This window comes from Microcebus murinus, chromosome 20 (assembly GCF_040939455.1).
Source record: "Microcebus murinus isolate Inina chromosome 20, M.murinus_Inina_mat1.0, whole genome shotgun sequence".
NCBI lineage: Eukaryota > Metazoa > Chordata > Mammalia > Primates > Cheirogaleidae > Microcebus > Microcebus murinus.
In genome coordinates, this window is record NC_134123.1 from 36,792,743 (window position 1) to 36,809,377 (window position 16,635).

Below are 16,635 nucleotides of genomic sequence, written 5' to 3' on the forward strand. Positions count from 1 at the left end.
TGCTGGAACGACAGGCGTGAGCCTCCGCGCCCGGCCTATTTCTATTTTTTTTTTTTTTTAGTATAGATCTCCCTCCCACCGGCCTCGACCTCCTGACCTCCACCCATCCTCCCTCCTCGGCCTCCCAGAGTGCTGGGACGACAGGCGTGAGCCTCCGCGCCCGGCCTATTTCTATTTTTTTTTTTTTTTAGTATAGATCTCCCTCCCGCCGGCCTCAACCTCCTGACCTCCGGCCATCCTCCCTCCTCGGCCTCCCTGAGTGCCGGGACGACATTTATGAGCCACACTGCCCGGCCACAGGCACAGGGACGAGCCCGCCACCAACACCGGAGCATCGGAGGGACCCCAAAGTGGCCACAGGAGCACGGCCACCGTCCCTTCTCTCTCTCTCTCTTTCTCTGTCTGCGTCCGGCGTCTCGGCCTCCGCCCGGGCCTCCCCCGCGGGCCTCCTCACCGGCTCTGGTGGCTCTCCCACAGCCTGCGCAGGCCCTGCTCGGCCAGGCCCTCGAGCACGAACAGGTGCAGCCTGCCGTCCAGCAGGTGGAAGCCCGTCAGCACGTCCAGCTGCGGCCGGTCGTGGATCTTGACGCGGGTCTTGAAGGCCGACAGGATCTGCTGCACGCTGCGGGCCGGGTAGGCCTCCAGGTCCAGCGCCCGGGCGTTGATGGCCGTCACGTCCTGCAGGATCCCGTGCAGGACGGCCAGCCTCCGGAAGCCGAAGGCGAACACGATCCGGCCGAAGCGGGTGGCGGAGGCGGGGAGGCCCGAGGTGGAGGCCGCGGAGGCCGGGCAGGGAGGCCCGGCGGCGGCGGAGGCCGAGGCGGTCAGGGAGGCCGGCGGGGCCCCGGGCCGCAGGGGGACGGCCAGGTCCACCCGGAGCTTGAGGGTGGCGTGGGCCTCGATGTAGTGGCCGGGGGGCATGGGGCCGTGGTGGGCGCCGTCCGGGGGCAGCCTCCGGCCTCGCCCGGCCTCCCCGCCTCCCCCCGTGCCGGGAGGGGGGCCCGCCTCGCAGGTGTGGATGGGCACGGCCAGGTTCAGGTAGCGGTGGCCAAGCAGGAGGTCCGCCAGGCTGACCCGGGCCACCCCGTAGGGGTCCCACATGGCGTCCTGGGACTGGAAGGGGTTGGCCTCGGTCTCCCGGGTGGAGGCCAGCCTCTGGCTGTTGAGGTAGGGGTCCAGGGGGTCGTCCCCGAACAGGGCGGGCTTCCGGGAGCATTCCTCCGAGCGCCGGTCCCGGTCGTGGACCTCCACCAGAAGAGGGGGTCCCTCCAGGTACTCCCGGAGGTCGCGGGGGGACACGGCCCCCAGGAAGATGACGTTGATGTCCTGGAAGTGCACGTGGGACGCGTGGGGCTGGCCCTCGGTGCGGTGCACGGGTGTGGCGTGGAACTGGTACTTGCAGTAGACGGGCACGCACAGCCGCTGCAGAAACGGGGTGCGGGGGGAGGGGGGAGAGGGACGGGGGGGTGGTCTCACCACCCGCACGGCCACCCCGGCAGAATTCGGGGGGGGACCCTGACGCCCAGCGCCGGGTCTCGCCCGAAAAACCAGCCCGTCAGCGGGACGGCCGAGCATCTGAGCCGTCAGAGCCCCCCGACCCCGAAAACCGGCCCTATAGAGGGACGTCCGAGCATTTGAGCCGTCAGAGCCCCCCGACCCCAAAAACCGGCCCTATAGAGGGATGTCTGAGCATTTGAGCCGTCAGAACCCCCCAACCCCGAAAATCGGCCCCTTAGTGGGACGTCTGAGCATTTGAGCCGTCAAAGCCCCCCGACCCCCAAAATCAGCCCCTTAGCGGGACGTCAGGGCATTTGAGCCGTCAAAGCCCCCCGACCCCGAAAACCAGCCCTATAGAGGGATGTCTGAGCATTTGAGCTGTCAGAGCCCCCCGACCCCAAAATCAGCCCCATAGCGGGATGTCCAAGCATTTGAGCCGTCAAAGCCCCCCGACCCCGAAAATCAGCCCCTTAGTGGGACATCCAAGCATTTGAGCCGTCAAAGCCCCCGAACCCCGAAAATCAGCCCCTTAGCGGGACGTCTGATCATTTGAGCCGACAGAGCCCCCCGACCCGCAAAATCAGCCCCATAGCGGGACGTCCGAGCATTTGAGCCGTCAGAGCCCCCCGACCCCGAAAACCGGCCCCTTAGTGGGACGTCTGAGCATTTGAGCAGTCAGAGCCCCCCCCCACCCCGAAAATTGGCCCCTTAGCGGGACGTCTGAGCATTTGAGCCGTCAGAGCCCCCCGACCCCAAAAATTAGCCCCATAGCGGGACGTCCGAGCATTTGAGCCGTCAGAGCCCCCCGACCCCGAAAATCAGCCCCTCGGCGGGACGTCCGAGCATTTGAGCCGTCAGAGCCCCCCGACCCCAAAAACCAGCCCTACAGAGGGACGTCCGAGCATTTGAGCCGTCAGAGCCCCCCGACCCTGAAAATCAGCCCCTTAGTGGGACGTCCAAGCATTTGAGCCGTCAAAGCCCGACCCCAAAAACCGGCCCTATAGAGGGACATCTGAGCATTTGAGCCGTCAAAGCCCCCCGACCCCGAAAACCAGCCCCTTAGCGGGACGTCTGAGCATTTGAGCCGTTAGAGCCCCTTGAACCCCCAAAATCAGCCCCTCAGCGGGACGTCTGAGCGTTTGAGCCGTCAAAGCCCGACCCCGAAAATGCGCCCTTAGCAACGGTTGCCGTGGTTACGCGGCACAAAGTCTGCATGGCGACCGGCGGGCTTGGTCGCCGGGCGGGACTGACGTCGGGCGGGCGGCCCTTCCCGTCCGACCGTCCGCCCCTCTCGCGAGGGCTCTGGGGGGCTCGAACGGGGGGGGGGAGGTCGGTTCTAGAAGGTTCTAAAGGGGAAACAGAGTCGCGAGACGCTGGGGGCGGGGTCCGGGGTGTGGAGAGGGAGGAGGGACGTTCCAGTAAGTAGACGTCTTCGCTAAACCCGTGCCCCGAAAATCAGCCCTACCGGGGTGTCTTCTTGGGGGACAATAAATAGAAGGCCCCGTGTGATTTTCGGGGAGACACGGTTCGTGCCACGCTCCCCGCCCGCACCCCCTGGAACCCCCGTTTCCTCCTCCGACGTGAACCGTCCGCGAGACAACCTCCCAAGAGCAAGGCCACTAGCAGGGACGCAGGGCGTCGAAGAAATGAGAAACCAGCAAGATGACGCTGGCATGGAATCACGAGTCGGGCCGGGCGCGGAGGCTCGCGCCTGCCATCCCAGCGCTCTGGGGGGAGGCCGAGGAGGGAGGATCGCTCGAGGTCAGGAGTTCGAGGCCGGCCTGAGCGAGAGCGAGACCCCGCCTCTAATAGGAATAGAAAGAAATTAGCCGAACGACTAAAAATATATATAGAAAAAAAAATGTAGCTGGGCGTGGTGGCGCATGCCTGTAGTCCCAGCTACTCGGGAGGGAGGCCGAGGCAGGAGGCTCGCTTGAGGCCAGGAGTTGGAGGCTGCTATGAGCGAGTCTGACGCCACGGCACTCACTCTAGCCCGGGGGCAACAAAGGGAGACTCTGTCTCAAAAATAAATAAATAAATAAAGTATATTTGATAGGTTTAAGGAAAGAGTATCATCAAGGTAAAATCTATTGCATTTTTACTTACTTGCCATGAATAATTTAAAAATACAATTTTTTAAGCCTCCAATTACAACAGCATGAAAACATATCATACTTACGAGAAAATTAAATATCTAAAAACAACAAATCTCCAGTTTATCTTTTCTGAAAAAGCTACTGCAGGATACGCTCCAGCAAAACAAAAGAGCAAACACGAAGGAAGAGGAAAACGCAGAATCCGGGAGACGGGGATCCAACCAGGAGGTGGAAGAAAGAAGAAATTAAGTATCTCAAAATAATAAATCTCCCGTTGACCTTTTCTGAGAAAGCTACTGCAGGATATGCCCTAGCAAAACAAAACAGCAAACATGGAAGGAAGAGGGAAACGCAGAATCCAGGAGACGGGATCCAACCAGGAGGGGGAAGAAGGAAGACATTAAGCATCTCGAAACAACAAATCTCCCGTTGACCTTTTCTGAGAAAGCTACTGCAGGATACACTCCAGCAAAACAAGAGAGCAAACACGAAGTAAGAGGGAAACGCAGAATCCAAGAGACGGGGATCCAATCAGGAGGGGAAGAAGGAAGAAATCAAGCATCTCGAAACAACAAATCTCCCGTTGACCTTTTCTGAGAAAGCTACTGCAGGATACACTCCAGCAAAACAAGAGAGCAAACATGGAAGGAAGAGGGAAACACAGAATCCAGGAGACGGGATCCAACCAGGAGGGGGAAGAAGGAAGAAATTAAGCATCTCAAAACAACAAATCTCCCGTTGACCTTTTCTGAGAAAGCTACTGCAGGATACGCCCCAGCAAAACAAAATAGTAAATGAAGGAAGAGGAAAACGCAGAATCCGCACAAGGCAGACGTCACGGGGCGGGTGGGAAGGAAGAGGAGGGACCTTCACCCTCTGACCCCTGCCCCATCGGCCTCATCCTCACCTTCAGCTCCTGGATGGGCACGGGCTGGGATGGGAGGCAGGAGGCACACTTGATCTTTATGGTCAGGGGGTTCAAGTCCTGCTTCTGCTCTTCCGTCATGATGGGGACCTCGGTCTTCAGAGTCAGCATGCACTCTAAGATGTTGGCAGACTTCTCGCTACTGCGGCTCACGACAGCTTGCTCTCCTGCGGGGCGGAGGAACGGGACACACAGTGTCAGAACTGCACTCGTGACAGCCCCAGGAGGAGCACAGAGGGACCAGGACCCCGGAGAACGGGCCAATCATAAAAATCGCAGTTGAAAAGGGAAAATTGGAAGAAGAAAAAAAAAAAGAATCCAGTAACACGACACACGGGCAGCGTTACTCAAACTAAAGGCCCAGAAATTCTCTAATTCTCTAATAAATAATTAAATAATAATAAATAATAAATAAATAACTAAATAATAATGAATGATGAATAAAAAATCTAATAAATAATTCTCTAATAAATTCTCTAATGGAATTTAATTTTTACTACTTGATCGTGATAACGCTCTGTGAAGAGTATAAGCATTTCCTGGGTCACCCCGGGGCACAATGAGACGATCTGACTTATTATTTTTCTGCTATTCGTTTTTTAAATTTAAAAAAATTAAATACTTAGGCCGGGCGCGGTGGTTCACGCCTGTCATCCCAGTACACTGGGAGGCTGAGGAGGGAGGATCACTTGAGGTCAGGAGTACGAGGCCACCCTGAGCAAGAGCGAGACCCCGTCTCTACTATAAATAGAAAGAAATTAATTGGCCAATTAATATATATAGAAAAAAATGAGCCGGGCGTGGTGGCGCGGGCCTGTAAGTCCCAGCTACTACTCAGGAGGGAGGCTGAGGCAGGAGGATCGCTGGAGCCCAAGAGTCGGAGGCTGCTGTGAGCGAGGCTGACACCCCGGCACCCACTCCAGCCCTGGCGACAGAGCGAGACTCTGTCTCAAAAACAAACAAACAAACAAAAAAATGCAGCATGTCATATTTAGCAATGGAGACCGGGACCCCGTCATATTATTGCCGGCAACACTGGCCTCTGGAATCAGACAGAGCTGAGCTGTGTGTTCTCGGGCGACGCGGTCAACCTCTCTGGGCCTCAGTCTCCCCTCTCTGCGGAGGGAGGAGAGTGGGCCCTCACCCAGGCCGCGGCTGACGTGAGGATAAAAAGAGGGGTGGGATCGGTCGGGAACAGGGCTCGGTCCGTCGAGACCCTCCCACATATGGGCTTTCTAGCCGCACGCGGCCGGACGCGCGGACAGCGTGGGGGGCATGGACCGCTACCGGCAAGGAGGGGCATCAGGGAGAGCTGCGTGGAGAAGATGCTCGGCTTCCACTGGATGGGTGGCAACGGGGGGAGGTCCTCTTCGATCGTGAGAACCTTCTTGATTTTCTTCGGGACCTTCTTCTTCTTCTCGGCATCCTTCGCTTTAACTGTGGAATCACAGGAAGGAGACCGGCGTTATGAGGGGAGGCTCGGCGGGCCGGACGTGGGGCAGTGTGGTGGACGGGGGGGGGGGGCTCTCCGGAAGGTTCTGGAAGCTTCCAGAAGGCACGGGTTTGCCGGCAACCGGGAGAGGTGGAACTAAAAAACAAAAATAAACAAAAAAAAAAAAAACAGAGCGCAGGAAGAGTCGAAGCGAAAGGAACAAAAAACTGAGGCGTCAGCTTTACCCGACTTTAGATTATACCGCAACGCTCTAGTAACCGAAACGGCAGGGTACTTGTGTGAAAGTAGACACACAGGCCGGGCGCGGAGGCTCACGCCTGTCATCATCCCGGCACTCTGGGAGGCCGAGGCGGGAGGATCGCTCGAGGTCAGGAGTTCAAGACCAGCCTGAGCAAAAGCGAGACCCCGTCTCTACTGAAAAAATAGAAATAAATTAATTGGACAACTAAAAATACATATAGAAAAATGAGCCGGGCGTGGTGGCGCACGCCTGTAGTCCCAGCTACTCGGGAGGGAGGCTGAGGCAGGAGGCTCGCTTGAGCCCAGGAGTTGGGGGCTGCTGTGAGCGAGGCTGACGCCACGGCACTCACTCTAGCCTGGGCGACAGAGTGAGACTCTGTCTCAAAAAAAAGAAAAACAGCCAAAGCAATCCTAAGCAAAAACAATAAATAATGCCGGCATCGTTTTACCTAATTTAAAATTATACTGCAACGCTATAGTAACCGAAACGGCAGGGTACTTGTGTGAAAGTAGACACACAGGCCGGGCGGGGTGGCTCACGCCTGTCATCCCAGCACTCTGGGAGGCCGAGGCGGGAGGATCGCTCGAGGTCAGGAGTTCGAGACCAGCCTGAGTAAGAGCGAGACCCCCTCTCTACTAAAAATAAAAAAATAAAAAAAAAATTAATTGGCCAACTAAAAATAGAAAAAAATATAAAGAAATAAAAATAAATAAAATATATATATACATATATATATTTCATAATCCTTTCAAGCCAAATTACCGTGAAATTCCAAAGCCCCACCTGACTTACTTTGGGACTTCTGTTTCTCCAGCAAGTTTGTTAGGCTGCTAAATGATTCTCTCTCAATTAATTCTTTTATCTCCATCATGGTTGCTCCCGTCAGAGAAATCCCTGCTGTTCTTGAAACACTCCAACTAGAAAATTCGCAGAGAGAAAAAAAAAAAAAATGAGGAAGATGAAAAAAAAATTCAGGGGCCAGATGAACGAGAATAGATTTTTTTTTTTTTAAATGACATTGCATTTCTCTAACCCAGGTCCTGCTCAAATTTCAATGTGCATATATGAGTTGCCAGGGAATCTCGTCAAATGAAAAGTAGATTACAGGCCGGGCGCGGAGGCTCACGCCTGTCATCCCGGCACTCTGGGAGGCCGAGGAGGGAGGATCGCTCGAGGTCAGGAGTTCGAGACCAGCCTGAGCAAGAGCGAGACCCCGTCTCTACTATAAATAGAAAGAAATTAATTGGCCGACTAATATATATACAAAAAATTAGCCGGGCGTGGTGGCGCATGCCTGTAGTCCCAGCTACTCAGTAGGAGGCTGAGGCAGGAGGATCGCTTGAGGCCAGGAGGTGGAGGCTGCTGTGAGCGAGGCTGACGCCACGGTACTCACTCTAGCCCGGGCAACAGAGTAAGACTCTGTCTTAAAAAAAAAAAAAACAAAGTGTGGCTACAGACCACACTTGCACCTCCTCAAAAATATAATGGACGCCTGTCATCCCAGCACTCTGGGAGGCCGAGGCAGGAGGATCGCGTGAGGCCAGGAGTTGGAGGCCAGCCTGAGCAAGAGCGAGACCCCGTCTCTACTAAAAAAATAAATAAAAAACAGAAATAAATTAGCTGGACAACTAAAAATATATAGAAAAAACAAGCCGGGCGTGGTGGCGCGTGCCTGTCGTCCCAGCTCCTCGGGAGGGAGGCCGAGGCGGGAGGATCGCCGGAGGCCAGGAGTCGGAGGCTGCCGTGAGCGAGGCTGACGCCACGGCGCTCACTCCAGCCCGGGGGTGACAGAGCGAGACTCTGTCTCAAAAATAAATGGACAAATAAAAAAAAACCCATTCTTGGGACTTCACTCGGTCTGTGTGAGAAAAAGGAAAAACAAAAATAAAGAATAAATAAAATTTTTAAAAATTACTTAAGAAAATAAAAAATAGGCCGGGCGCTGTGGCTCACGCCTGTAATCCTAGCTCTTGGGAGGCCGAGGCGGGCGGATTGCTCAAGGTCAGGAGTTCAAAACCAGCCTGAGCAAGAGCGAGACCCCGTCTCTACTATAAATAGAAAGAAATTAATTGGCCAACTGATATATATATAAAAAATTAGCCGGGCATGGTGGCGCATGCCTGTAGTCCCAGCTACCCGGGAGGCTGAGGCAGAAGGATCACTCGAGCCCAGGAGTTGGAGGTTGCTGTGAGCGAGGCTGACGCCACGGCACTCACTCTAGCCTGGGCAACAAAGCGAGACTCTGTCTCAAAAAAAAAAAAAAAAAAAAAAAAAAAAAGAAAATAAAAAATAAAAAGGAATAAAAAAACCCAATCTTCCCTTTCCCTGTTCCTCTCATTTCGCCTGGATGTCATGAGCTCCCGCTTTATACTGGATTTACTAAAGGCGACACGGGGATTCACGGCGTGGCCAGGACAAGAGGAGCTCGAGTCCTACCTCGCCCCCCCCCCAAAATAACAAGGTCCGACCCTTACCGAACCGTGGAAGGGTCCTCCGCTTTCACTGACTTGTCACCGTCCTCGCTGCTTCTGCACGGAGTTTCTAGCTCGGTTGGGATAGAACCTGAGAAAAATTAGCAAATGGCTGGGAGGCCGAGGCGGGAGGATCGCTCGAGGCCAGGAGTTGGAGGCCAGCCTGAGCCAGAGCGAGAGCCCGTCTCTACTGAAAAAAAAAAAAAAAAAAAAAAAAGAATAGAAAGAAATTAATCGGCCAACTAAAAATATATAGGAAACATGAGGCGGGCGCGGTGGTTGACGCCTGTCATGCTAGCACTCTGGGAGGCTGAGGAGGGAGGATCGCTCGAGGCCAGGAGTTCGAGGCCAGCCTGAGCAAGAGCGAGAGCCCGTCTCTACTAAAAAAAAAAAAAAAAAACAGAAAAAAATTAAACGGGCAGTTAAAAGTATGTAGGAAAAAAGAGCCGGGCGTGGTGGCGCGTGCCTGTAGTCCCAGCTAATCGGGAGGGAGGCCGAGGCAGGAGGATCGCTCGAGGTCAGGAGTCGGAGGCCAGCCTGAGCCAGAGTGAGACCCCATCTCTATTAAAAAAATAGAAATAAATTTATAAGCCAACTAAAAATATATGGATAATATGAGCCAGATGCGGCGGTTCACGCCTGTCATTCTAGCACTCTGGGAGGCCGAGGCGGGAGGATCGCTCGAGGCCAGGAGTTGGAGGCCAGCCTGAGCAAGAGCGAGACCCCGTCTCTACTAAAAGAAAAGTAGAAAGAAATGAGCTGGAAAACTAAAAGTATAGAGAAAAATGTAGCCGGGCGTGGAGGCGCGTGCCTGTGGTCCCAGCTACTCGGGAGGGAGGCCGAGGCGGGAGGCTCGCTCGAGGCCAGGAGTCGGGGGCTGCCGTGAGCGAGGCTGACGCCACGGCGCTCACTCCAGCCCGGGCGACAGAGGGAGACTCGGCCTCGGAAATAATAGCAATGATGACGGACAGGAGGGACAAGTATGGACCACGGCCTCCAACATGAGCCTCGCTCACCTTGAAACGCCCTCGACTGCTTTTCGGGTCTTTCCTCTTTGCCCGGCCGTTGCTCCTCTTTGGAGTCCTCCGTGACCGAGCTGGTCTTCCCGCTGCTGTGCCCCGAAAATCCTCTCTGATTGGCGACCAGGTGCCTCACCTCCTCTGGGGGTGCGGGAGAAGAAGGGGGGGCTGACTCCATCCGCGCGACCAAACTCGTGGGACGTCCCCGTCCCAGGCGTGGTCTCGGGAATGTCGTGGGGAACCGGCCCAGGCCACCGCGAGGGAGCAAACACGGCGCTGGATTCCCTTTTCCAATATTTGCTTTATATGCAAATATAATCATATATATGCAAATATATGCATATTTCTGATATATGTAAAAAATATTTTTTCAATATATAATATATATAAAATATATATATTCAATATGTTCCACATATATTCAATATATTGAATATATATATTCAATATATTCACTATATTCAATACATATTGAATATATATAATCAATATATTCAACACATATTAAATAGATTGAATATGTACATTCAATATATTCACTATATTCAATATATATTGAATAGCGAGACTGTCTGAAAAATATATATTGAATATACACTTAATATTCCAGGCCACTGCAATAAAGCAAATACAGCACTGGATTTATTTTTTCAATATTTGCTTTATTTGCAAATATAGTCATATATATATATTTTTTAAATATATAAAATATATTTTTTCAGGCCGGGCGCGGTGGCTCACGCCTGTCATCCTAGCACTTTGGGAGGCCGAGGCGGGCGGATTGCTCAAGGTCAGGAGTTCGAAACCAGCCTGAGCAAGAGTGAGACCCCGTCTCTACCAAAAATAGAAATACATTAATTGACCAACTAAAAATATATATATACAAAAAATTAGCCAGGCGTGGTGGCGCACGCCTGTAGTCCCAGCTACTCGGGAGGCTGAGGCAGTAGGATCGCTGAGCCCCGGAGATTGAGGTTGCTGTGAGCCAGGCTGACGCCACGGAACTCACTCTAGCCTGGACAACAGAGTGAGACCCTGCCTCAAAAAAAAAAAAATATATATATATATATAAATTTTTTCCAATACGCATTCAATATATATAATATATATTCAATATATATTCAACATATATTCAATATATATATCAATATATTCAATATATTTTCAATACATTCAATATATATTGAATATATTGAATATATTGAATATATTCAATATATATTGAATAGCGAGACTCTGTCTCAAAAATATATATATTTAAATGTCCATATATTACATATTATATATTGAATATATACATCCAATATATTCAATATATATTCAATATACATGTAATATATAATATATACACATTCAAATATATATATATTTTATATATATAAAATATATTTTTTTCAATATATATTCAATATATACAATATACATAATATATATTCAATATATTGAATATTCAAAATCAAATCAAATATTCAAATTCAATATCAAAAAACAGAGTCTCACTATTCAATATATATTCAATATATATTGAATAGTGAGACCATATATCAAAAAAAATATATATATTTGAATGTGTATATGTTAATATATTATATATTGAATATATACATCTAATATATTCAATATACATATAATATATAATATATACACATTGATATATATATATTTTTTTTTTGAGACAGTATCTCGCTCTGTCGCCCAGGCTAGAGTGAGTCCCGTGGCGTCAGCCTCGCTCACAGCAGCCTCCGACTCCTGGCCTCACGCGATCCTCCTGCCTCGGCCTCCCTCCCGAGTCGCAGGGACTACAGGCATGCGCCACCACGCCCGGCTCATTTTTTTTCTCTATATATATTAGTTGGCCAATTAATTTCTTTCTATTTTTAGTAGAGACGGGGTCTCGCTCTTGCTCAGGCTGGCCTCGAACTCCTGACCTCGAGCGATCCTCCCTCCTCGGCCTCCCAGAGTGCTGGGATTACAGGCATGAGCCACTACGCCCAGCCTATATATTTATTTATTATTTAAAAAAATTTTTTTTTATGTTTCACGATTATCAAGTCTCTACAAGGCCTATTTTTTTAATATTTGCTTTATTTGCAAATATAGTGATGTATATCTTTGATATACCACATCACTATATTCGATACTGATATTGGTATGTGTGTATATATATATACACTGTGTTTCCCCTAAAATAAGACCTACCCATAAAACAAGCCCTAGTATCCATTTCCGCTTCCTGAAAGAATAAAAAATATAAAGGAATAAAGTGAATTAATTAAAAAAAATAAAAAAATAATATAACGCCAGGCGCGGAGGCTCACGCCTGTCATCCCGGCACTCCGGGAGGCCGAGGCGGGAGGATCGGTCGAGGCCGGGAGCTCGAAACCAGCCTGAGCAAGAGCGAGACCCCCGTCTCTACTAAAAAAATAGAAAGAAAATTAATCGGCCAACTAAAAAAATATATATATAAAAAAAAAAAAACGAGCCGGGCGTGGAGGTGCACGTGCCTGTCGTCCCAGTTAATTCGGGAGGGAGGCCGAGGCGGGAGGCTCGCTTGATCGAGGCCGGGAGTCGGAGGCCGCCGTGAGCTAAATGCCGACGCCACGGCGCTCGCTCCAGCCCGGGCGACAGAGCGGGACTCTGTCTCAAAAAAAAAAAAAAAAGGGACAAAGTGGGAACCCCGAGCTCACCGAGAGACCCCAAGTCGTCTAGGTGGCTGGTCGTCTTCAGCCGGTAGTATCTGGCTTTCTTGGAGACCTTCTCCTTGGAGTCCCAGAGCCGCAAGGTGATTTTGTGGAAGTTCAACTTCTTCAGCAGCTCCTTGGTCACGTTCATGTGGAAACTCTGCGCCCACGACACCCACAGTTTGTCGTCCTCACGCCACGGCTTCACGGTCTGCGGACGGCAACGCTCGGTCATTTCCTTTATTATTATTATTATTATTTTATTTTTATTTATTTTTTATTTTTTTTATTATTTTTTATTTCTTTATTTTTATTTTTTTTTGAGACAGAGTCTCGCTCTGTCGCCCGGGCTGGAGTGAGCGCCGTGGTGTCAGCCTCGCTCACAGCGGCCTCCGACTCCTGGCCTCCGGCGAGCCTCCCGCCTCGGCCTCCCTCCCTCCCGGGTAGCTGGGACTACAGGCATGCGCCACCACGCCCGGCTCGTTTTTTCTATATATGTTTTTAGTTGTCCAGCTCGTTTCTTTTTTTTTAATTATTTGAAACTTTTTTTCAGTTGGCCAATTCATTTCTTTCTATTTTTAATTTTTTTTTTTTTTTTCGAGACAGAGTCTCGCTCTGTCGCCCGGGCTGGAGTGAGCGCCGTGGCGTCAGCCTCGCTCACAGCGGCCTCAAAGTCCTGGCCTCCAGCGAACCTCCTACCTCAGCCTCCTCCCTCCCGAGTGGCTGGGACGACAGGCATGCGCCACCACGCCCGGCTTGTTTTTTTTATATATATATATTTTTTTTTAGTTGTCCAGCTCATTTCTTTCAATTTTTTTTTTTTCTTAGTAGAGACGGGGTCTCGCTCTTGCTAAGGCTGGCCTCCCACTCCTGACCTCCAGCGAGCCTCCTGCCTCAGCCTCCTCCCTCCCGAGTAGCTGGGGCTACAGGCACGCGCCACCACGCCCGGCTAAATTTTTTTTCTTCTATATATTCTATTTTTATATTTTCTTACATATATTTTATTTCTTCTATATATCTTTTTTCTTCTATATATTTTTAGTTGGCCAATTAATTTGTTTTTTGAGACAGAATCTGGCTCTGTCGCCCAGGCTAGAGTGAGTGCCGTGGCGTCAGCCTCCTTCACGGCAGCCTCCAACTCCTGGCCTCCAGCGATCCTCCTGCCTCAGCCTCCCTCCTGACTAGCTGGGTCTACAGGCATGCGCCTCCACACCCGGCCAATTTTTTCTATCTATATTAGTTGGCCAATTAATTTCTTTCTATTTTTATTTATAGTAGAGACGGGGTCTCGCTCTTGCTCAGGCTGGCCTCGAACTCCTGACCTCGAGCGATCCTCCTGCCTCGGCCTCCCAGAGTGCTGAGATGACAGGCGTGAACCACTGTGCCCGGCCTTATTATTATTTTTTGAGACAGAGTCTCGCTCTGTCGCCCGGGCTAGAGTGAGTGCCGTGGCGTCAGCCTCGTTCACAGCAGCCTCCGACTCCTGGCCTCCAGCGAGCCTCCTGCCTCAGCCTCCCTCCTGAGTAGCTGGGACGACAGGCACGCGCCACCACGCCCGGCCAATTTCTTCTATATATTTTTAGTTGTCCAGCTCATTCATTTCTATTTATAGTAGAGACGGGGTCTCGCTCTTGCTCAGGCTGGCCTCCAACTCCTGGCCTCGAGCGATCCTCCCGCCTCGGCCTCCCAGAGTGCTGGGATGACAGGCGTGAGCCTCCGCGCCCGGCCTGTTTGTTGACTTCAACTTCGGAATGATGGCGGGAGGTGGCAGCAGCCATGGCGACCCCCTCAACCCACGCCCCACCGGGTCCCCATTGGTGGTGCAGCCGGGGCTCCTGACCCCTTAACCCTGGATGTCTCCCTGCTCCAAACTCACAGTGTGAACTACGGCAGCCGGTGTGTGGGCCTTGTCTGGCTTTCTCGAAAAAATCAAATCACAGAAATTAACTGCAAAAAGTGACCTGTCTGGCCGGACGCGGAGGCTCACGCCTGTCATCCCAGCACTCTGGGAGGCCGAGGCGGGAGGATCGCTCGAGGTCAGGAGTTGGAGGCCAGCCTGAGCAAGAGCGAGACCCCGTCTCTACTAAAAAAAAAAAAAAAAAAATAGAAAGAAATGAGCTGGACAAATAAAAATATGGAAAAAATGAGCCGGGCGTGGAGGCGCATGCCTGTGGTCCCAGCTACTCGGGAGGGAGGCCGAGGCAGGAGGATCGCTGGAGGCCAGGAGTTGGAGGCTGCTGTGAGCGAGGCTGACGCCACGGCGCTCACTCCAGCCCGGGGGCAACAGAGCGAGACTCTGTCTCAAAAAAAGAAAAAAGTGACCTGTCTGATTTGTCCCAAGCGATGACACAGAGCCAAGCCAGTGGCAGGAACGAGCACGCATGTCCACCGTGGGGCCAACATATGCACACATACATGCAGAAAAAAAGGAACCTCTCCGGAGGCCGAGGCGGGAGGATCGTTCGAGGTCAGGAGTTCAAAACCAGCCTGAGCAAGAGCGAGACCCCGTCTCTATGCAAAAAAATAGAAAGAAAATTAATCGGCCAACTAGAAATATATAGGAAAAAAAAAATTAGCCAGGGCGTGGTGGCGCATGCCTGTAGTCCCAGCTACTCAGAAAGGAGGCCGAGGCGGGAGATCGCTCGTGGTCAGGAGTTCGAAACCAGCCTGAGCAAGAGCGAGACCCCAACTCTACTAAAAAAATAGAAAGAAATTAATTGGACAACTGAAAATATATAGAAAAAAATGAGCCGGGCGTGGTGGCGCATGCCTGGAGTCCCAGCTACTTGGGAGGGAGGCCGAGGCGGGAGGATCGCTTGAGGTCAGGAGTTCAAAACCAGCCTGAGCAAGAGCGAGACCCCGTCTCTATGTAAAAAATAGAAAGAAATATAATTGGCCAACTAGAAATATATAGAAAAAAAAATTAGCCAGGGCGTGGTGGCGCATGCCTGTAGTCCCAGCTACTCAGAAAGGAGGCTGAGGCAGGAGGCTCGCTCGTGGTCAGGAGTTCGAAACCAGATTGAGCAAGAGCGAGACCCCTGTCTCTACTAAAAAAATAGAAATTAATTGGTCAACTAATATATATATATAGAAAAAACGAGCCGGGCGTGGTGGCGCATGCCTGTAGTCCCAGCTACTTGGGAGGGAGGCTGAGCCGGGAGGCTCGCTGGAGGCCAGGAGTCGGAGGCTGCTGTGAGCGAGGCTGAGGCCCCGGCACTCACTCTAGCCCGGGCGACAGAGCGAGACTCTGTCTCAAAGAAAATAATGAAAGTAAAAATTTAAAAGAAGAGAATTTGCAAGGCCACACACACCACACACACACACGTGCCTTGACCCCGGCCTCCAGGAACACTTTGGCCACCGTGGGAAACACCACCATGTCCACCTCTCGGGGCTCCTGGTCATCGGGCAGGAGGAAATACTCCATGTGGTAGAAATGCCGCATCTTGGCGATGGTGTTCTCCGCCTTAGGGTGTTTCTTGTATTTCTCTAGGAAACTCGAGTATTTTCCTTTGTGACCTGCAAGAGGGAGATTGAACAAAGTCTCGGGCAGGAAAGGCAGGCCGGGCGGGGGGGGGGGGGGGGACGCGGAGGCTCACGCCTGTCGTCCCCGCACTCTGGGGAGGCCCAGGAGGGAGGATCGCGCCCGAGGTCAGGAGTTAGAGGCCCCATATCTACTAAAAAAAAAAATAGAAAGAAATGAGCTGGACAACTAAAAATACGTATATATATATAGAAAAAATGGGCCGGGCGTGGTGGCGCGTGCCTGGAGTCCCAGCTACTCGGGAGGGAGGCCGAGGCGGGAGGATCGCTTGAGCCCAGGAGTTGGAGGCTGCTGTGAGCGAGGCTGACGCCATGGCATTCACTGTAGCTTGGGGAAAGGAAAGGAAAGGAAAAGGAAAAGGAAAAGGAAAAGGGAAAGGAAAAAGGAAAAAAAAGGAAAGGAAAGGAAAGGAAAGGAAAAGGAAAAGGAAAAGGAGAGGAAAATGAAAAGGAAAAGGAAAAGGGAAGGGAAGGGAAGGGAGAGGAGAGGAGAGGAGAGGAGAGGAAAAGGGGAAGGGAAGGGAAGAAAGGAAAGGAAAGGAAAGGAAAGGAAAGGAAAGGAAAGGAAAGGAAAGGAAAGGGAAAAGGAAAAGGAAAAGGAAAGGAAAAGGAAAAGGAAAAGGGAAGGGAAGGGAAGGGAGAGGAGAGGAGAGGAGAGGAGAGGAAAAGGGGAAGGGAAGGGAAGGGAAAGGAAAGGAAAGAAAGGAAA

The 16,635-nt window shown here is 51.4% G+C and overlaps 1 protein-coding gene across 1 annotated transcript in view; it reads right to left on the minus strand.

Annotated features, from left to right (window-relative positions):
- Positions 1 to 16,635, minus strand: part of CFAP92 (cilia and flagella associated protein 92 (putative)) — a 34,134-nt gene that overhangs the window by 11,781 nt on the left and 5,718 nt on the right. Inside the window, exons 3-10 of the mRNA XM_075995923.1 lie at positions 15,712 to 15,902; positions 12,390 to 12,594; positions 9,700 to 9,843; positions 8,687 to 8,774; positions 7,005 to 7,129; positions 5,806 to 5,955; positions 4,501 to 4,685; positions 455 to 1,422 (exon numbers count right to left, since the gene is read on the minus strand). Coding sequence (XP_075852038.1) covers positions 455 to 1,422; positions 4,501 to 4,685; positions 5,806 to 5,955; positions 7,005 to 7,129; positions 8,687 to 8,774; positions 9,700 to 9,843; positions 12,390 to 12,594; positions 15,712 to 15,902 — 2,056 coding nt within the window. The remainder of the gene's footprint in view (positions 1 to 454; positions 1,423 to 4,500; positions 4,686 to 5,805; positions 5,956 to 7,004; positions 7,130 to 8,686; positions 8,775 to 9,699; positions 9,844 to 12,389; positions 12,595 to 15,711; positions 15,903 to 16,635) is intronic.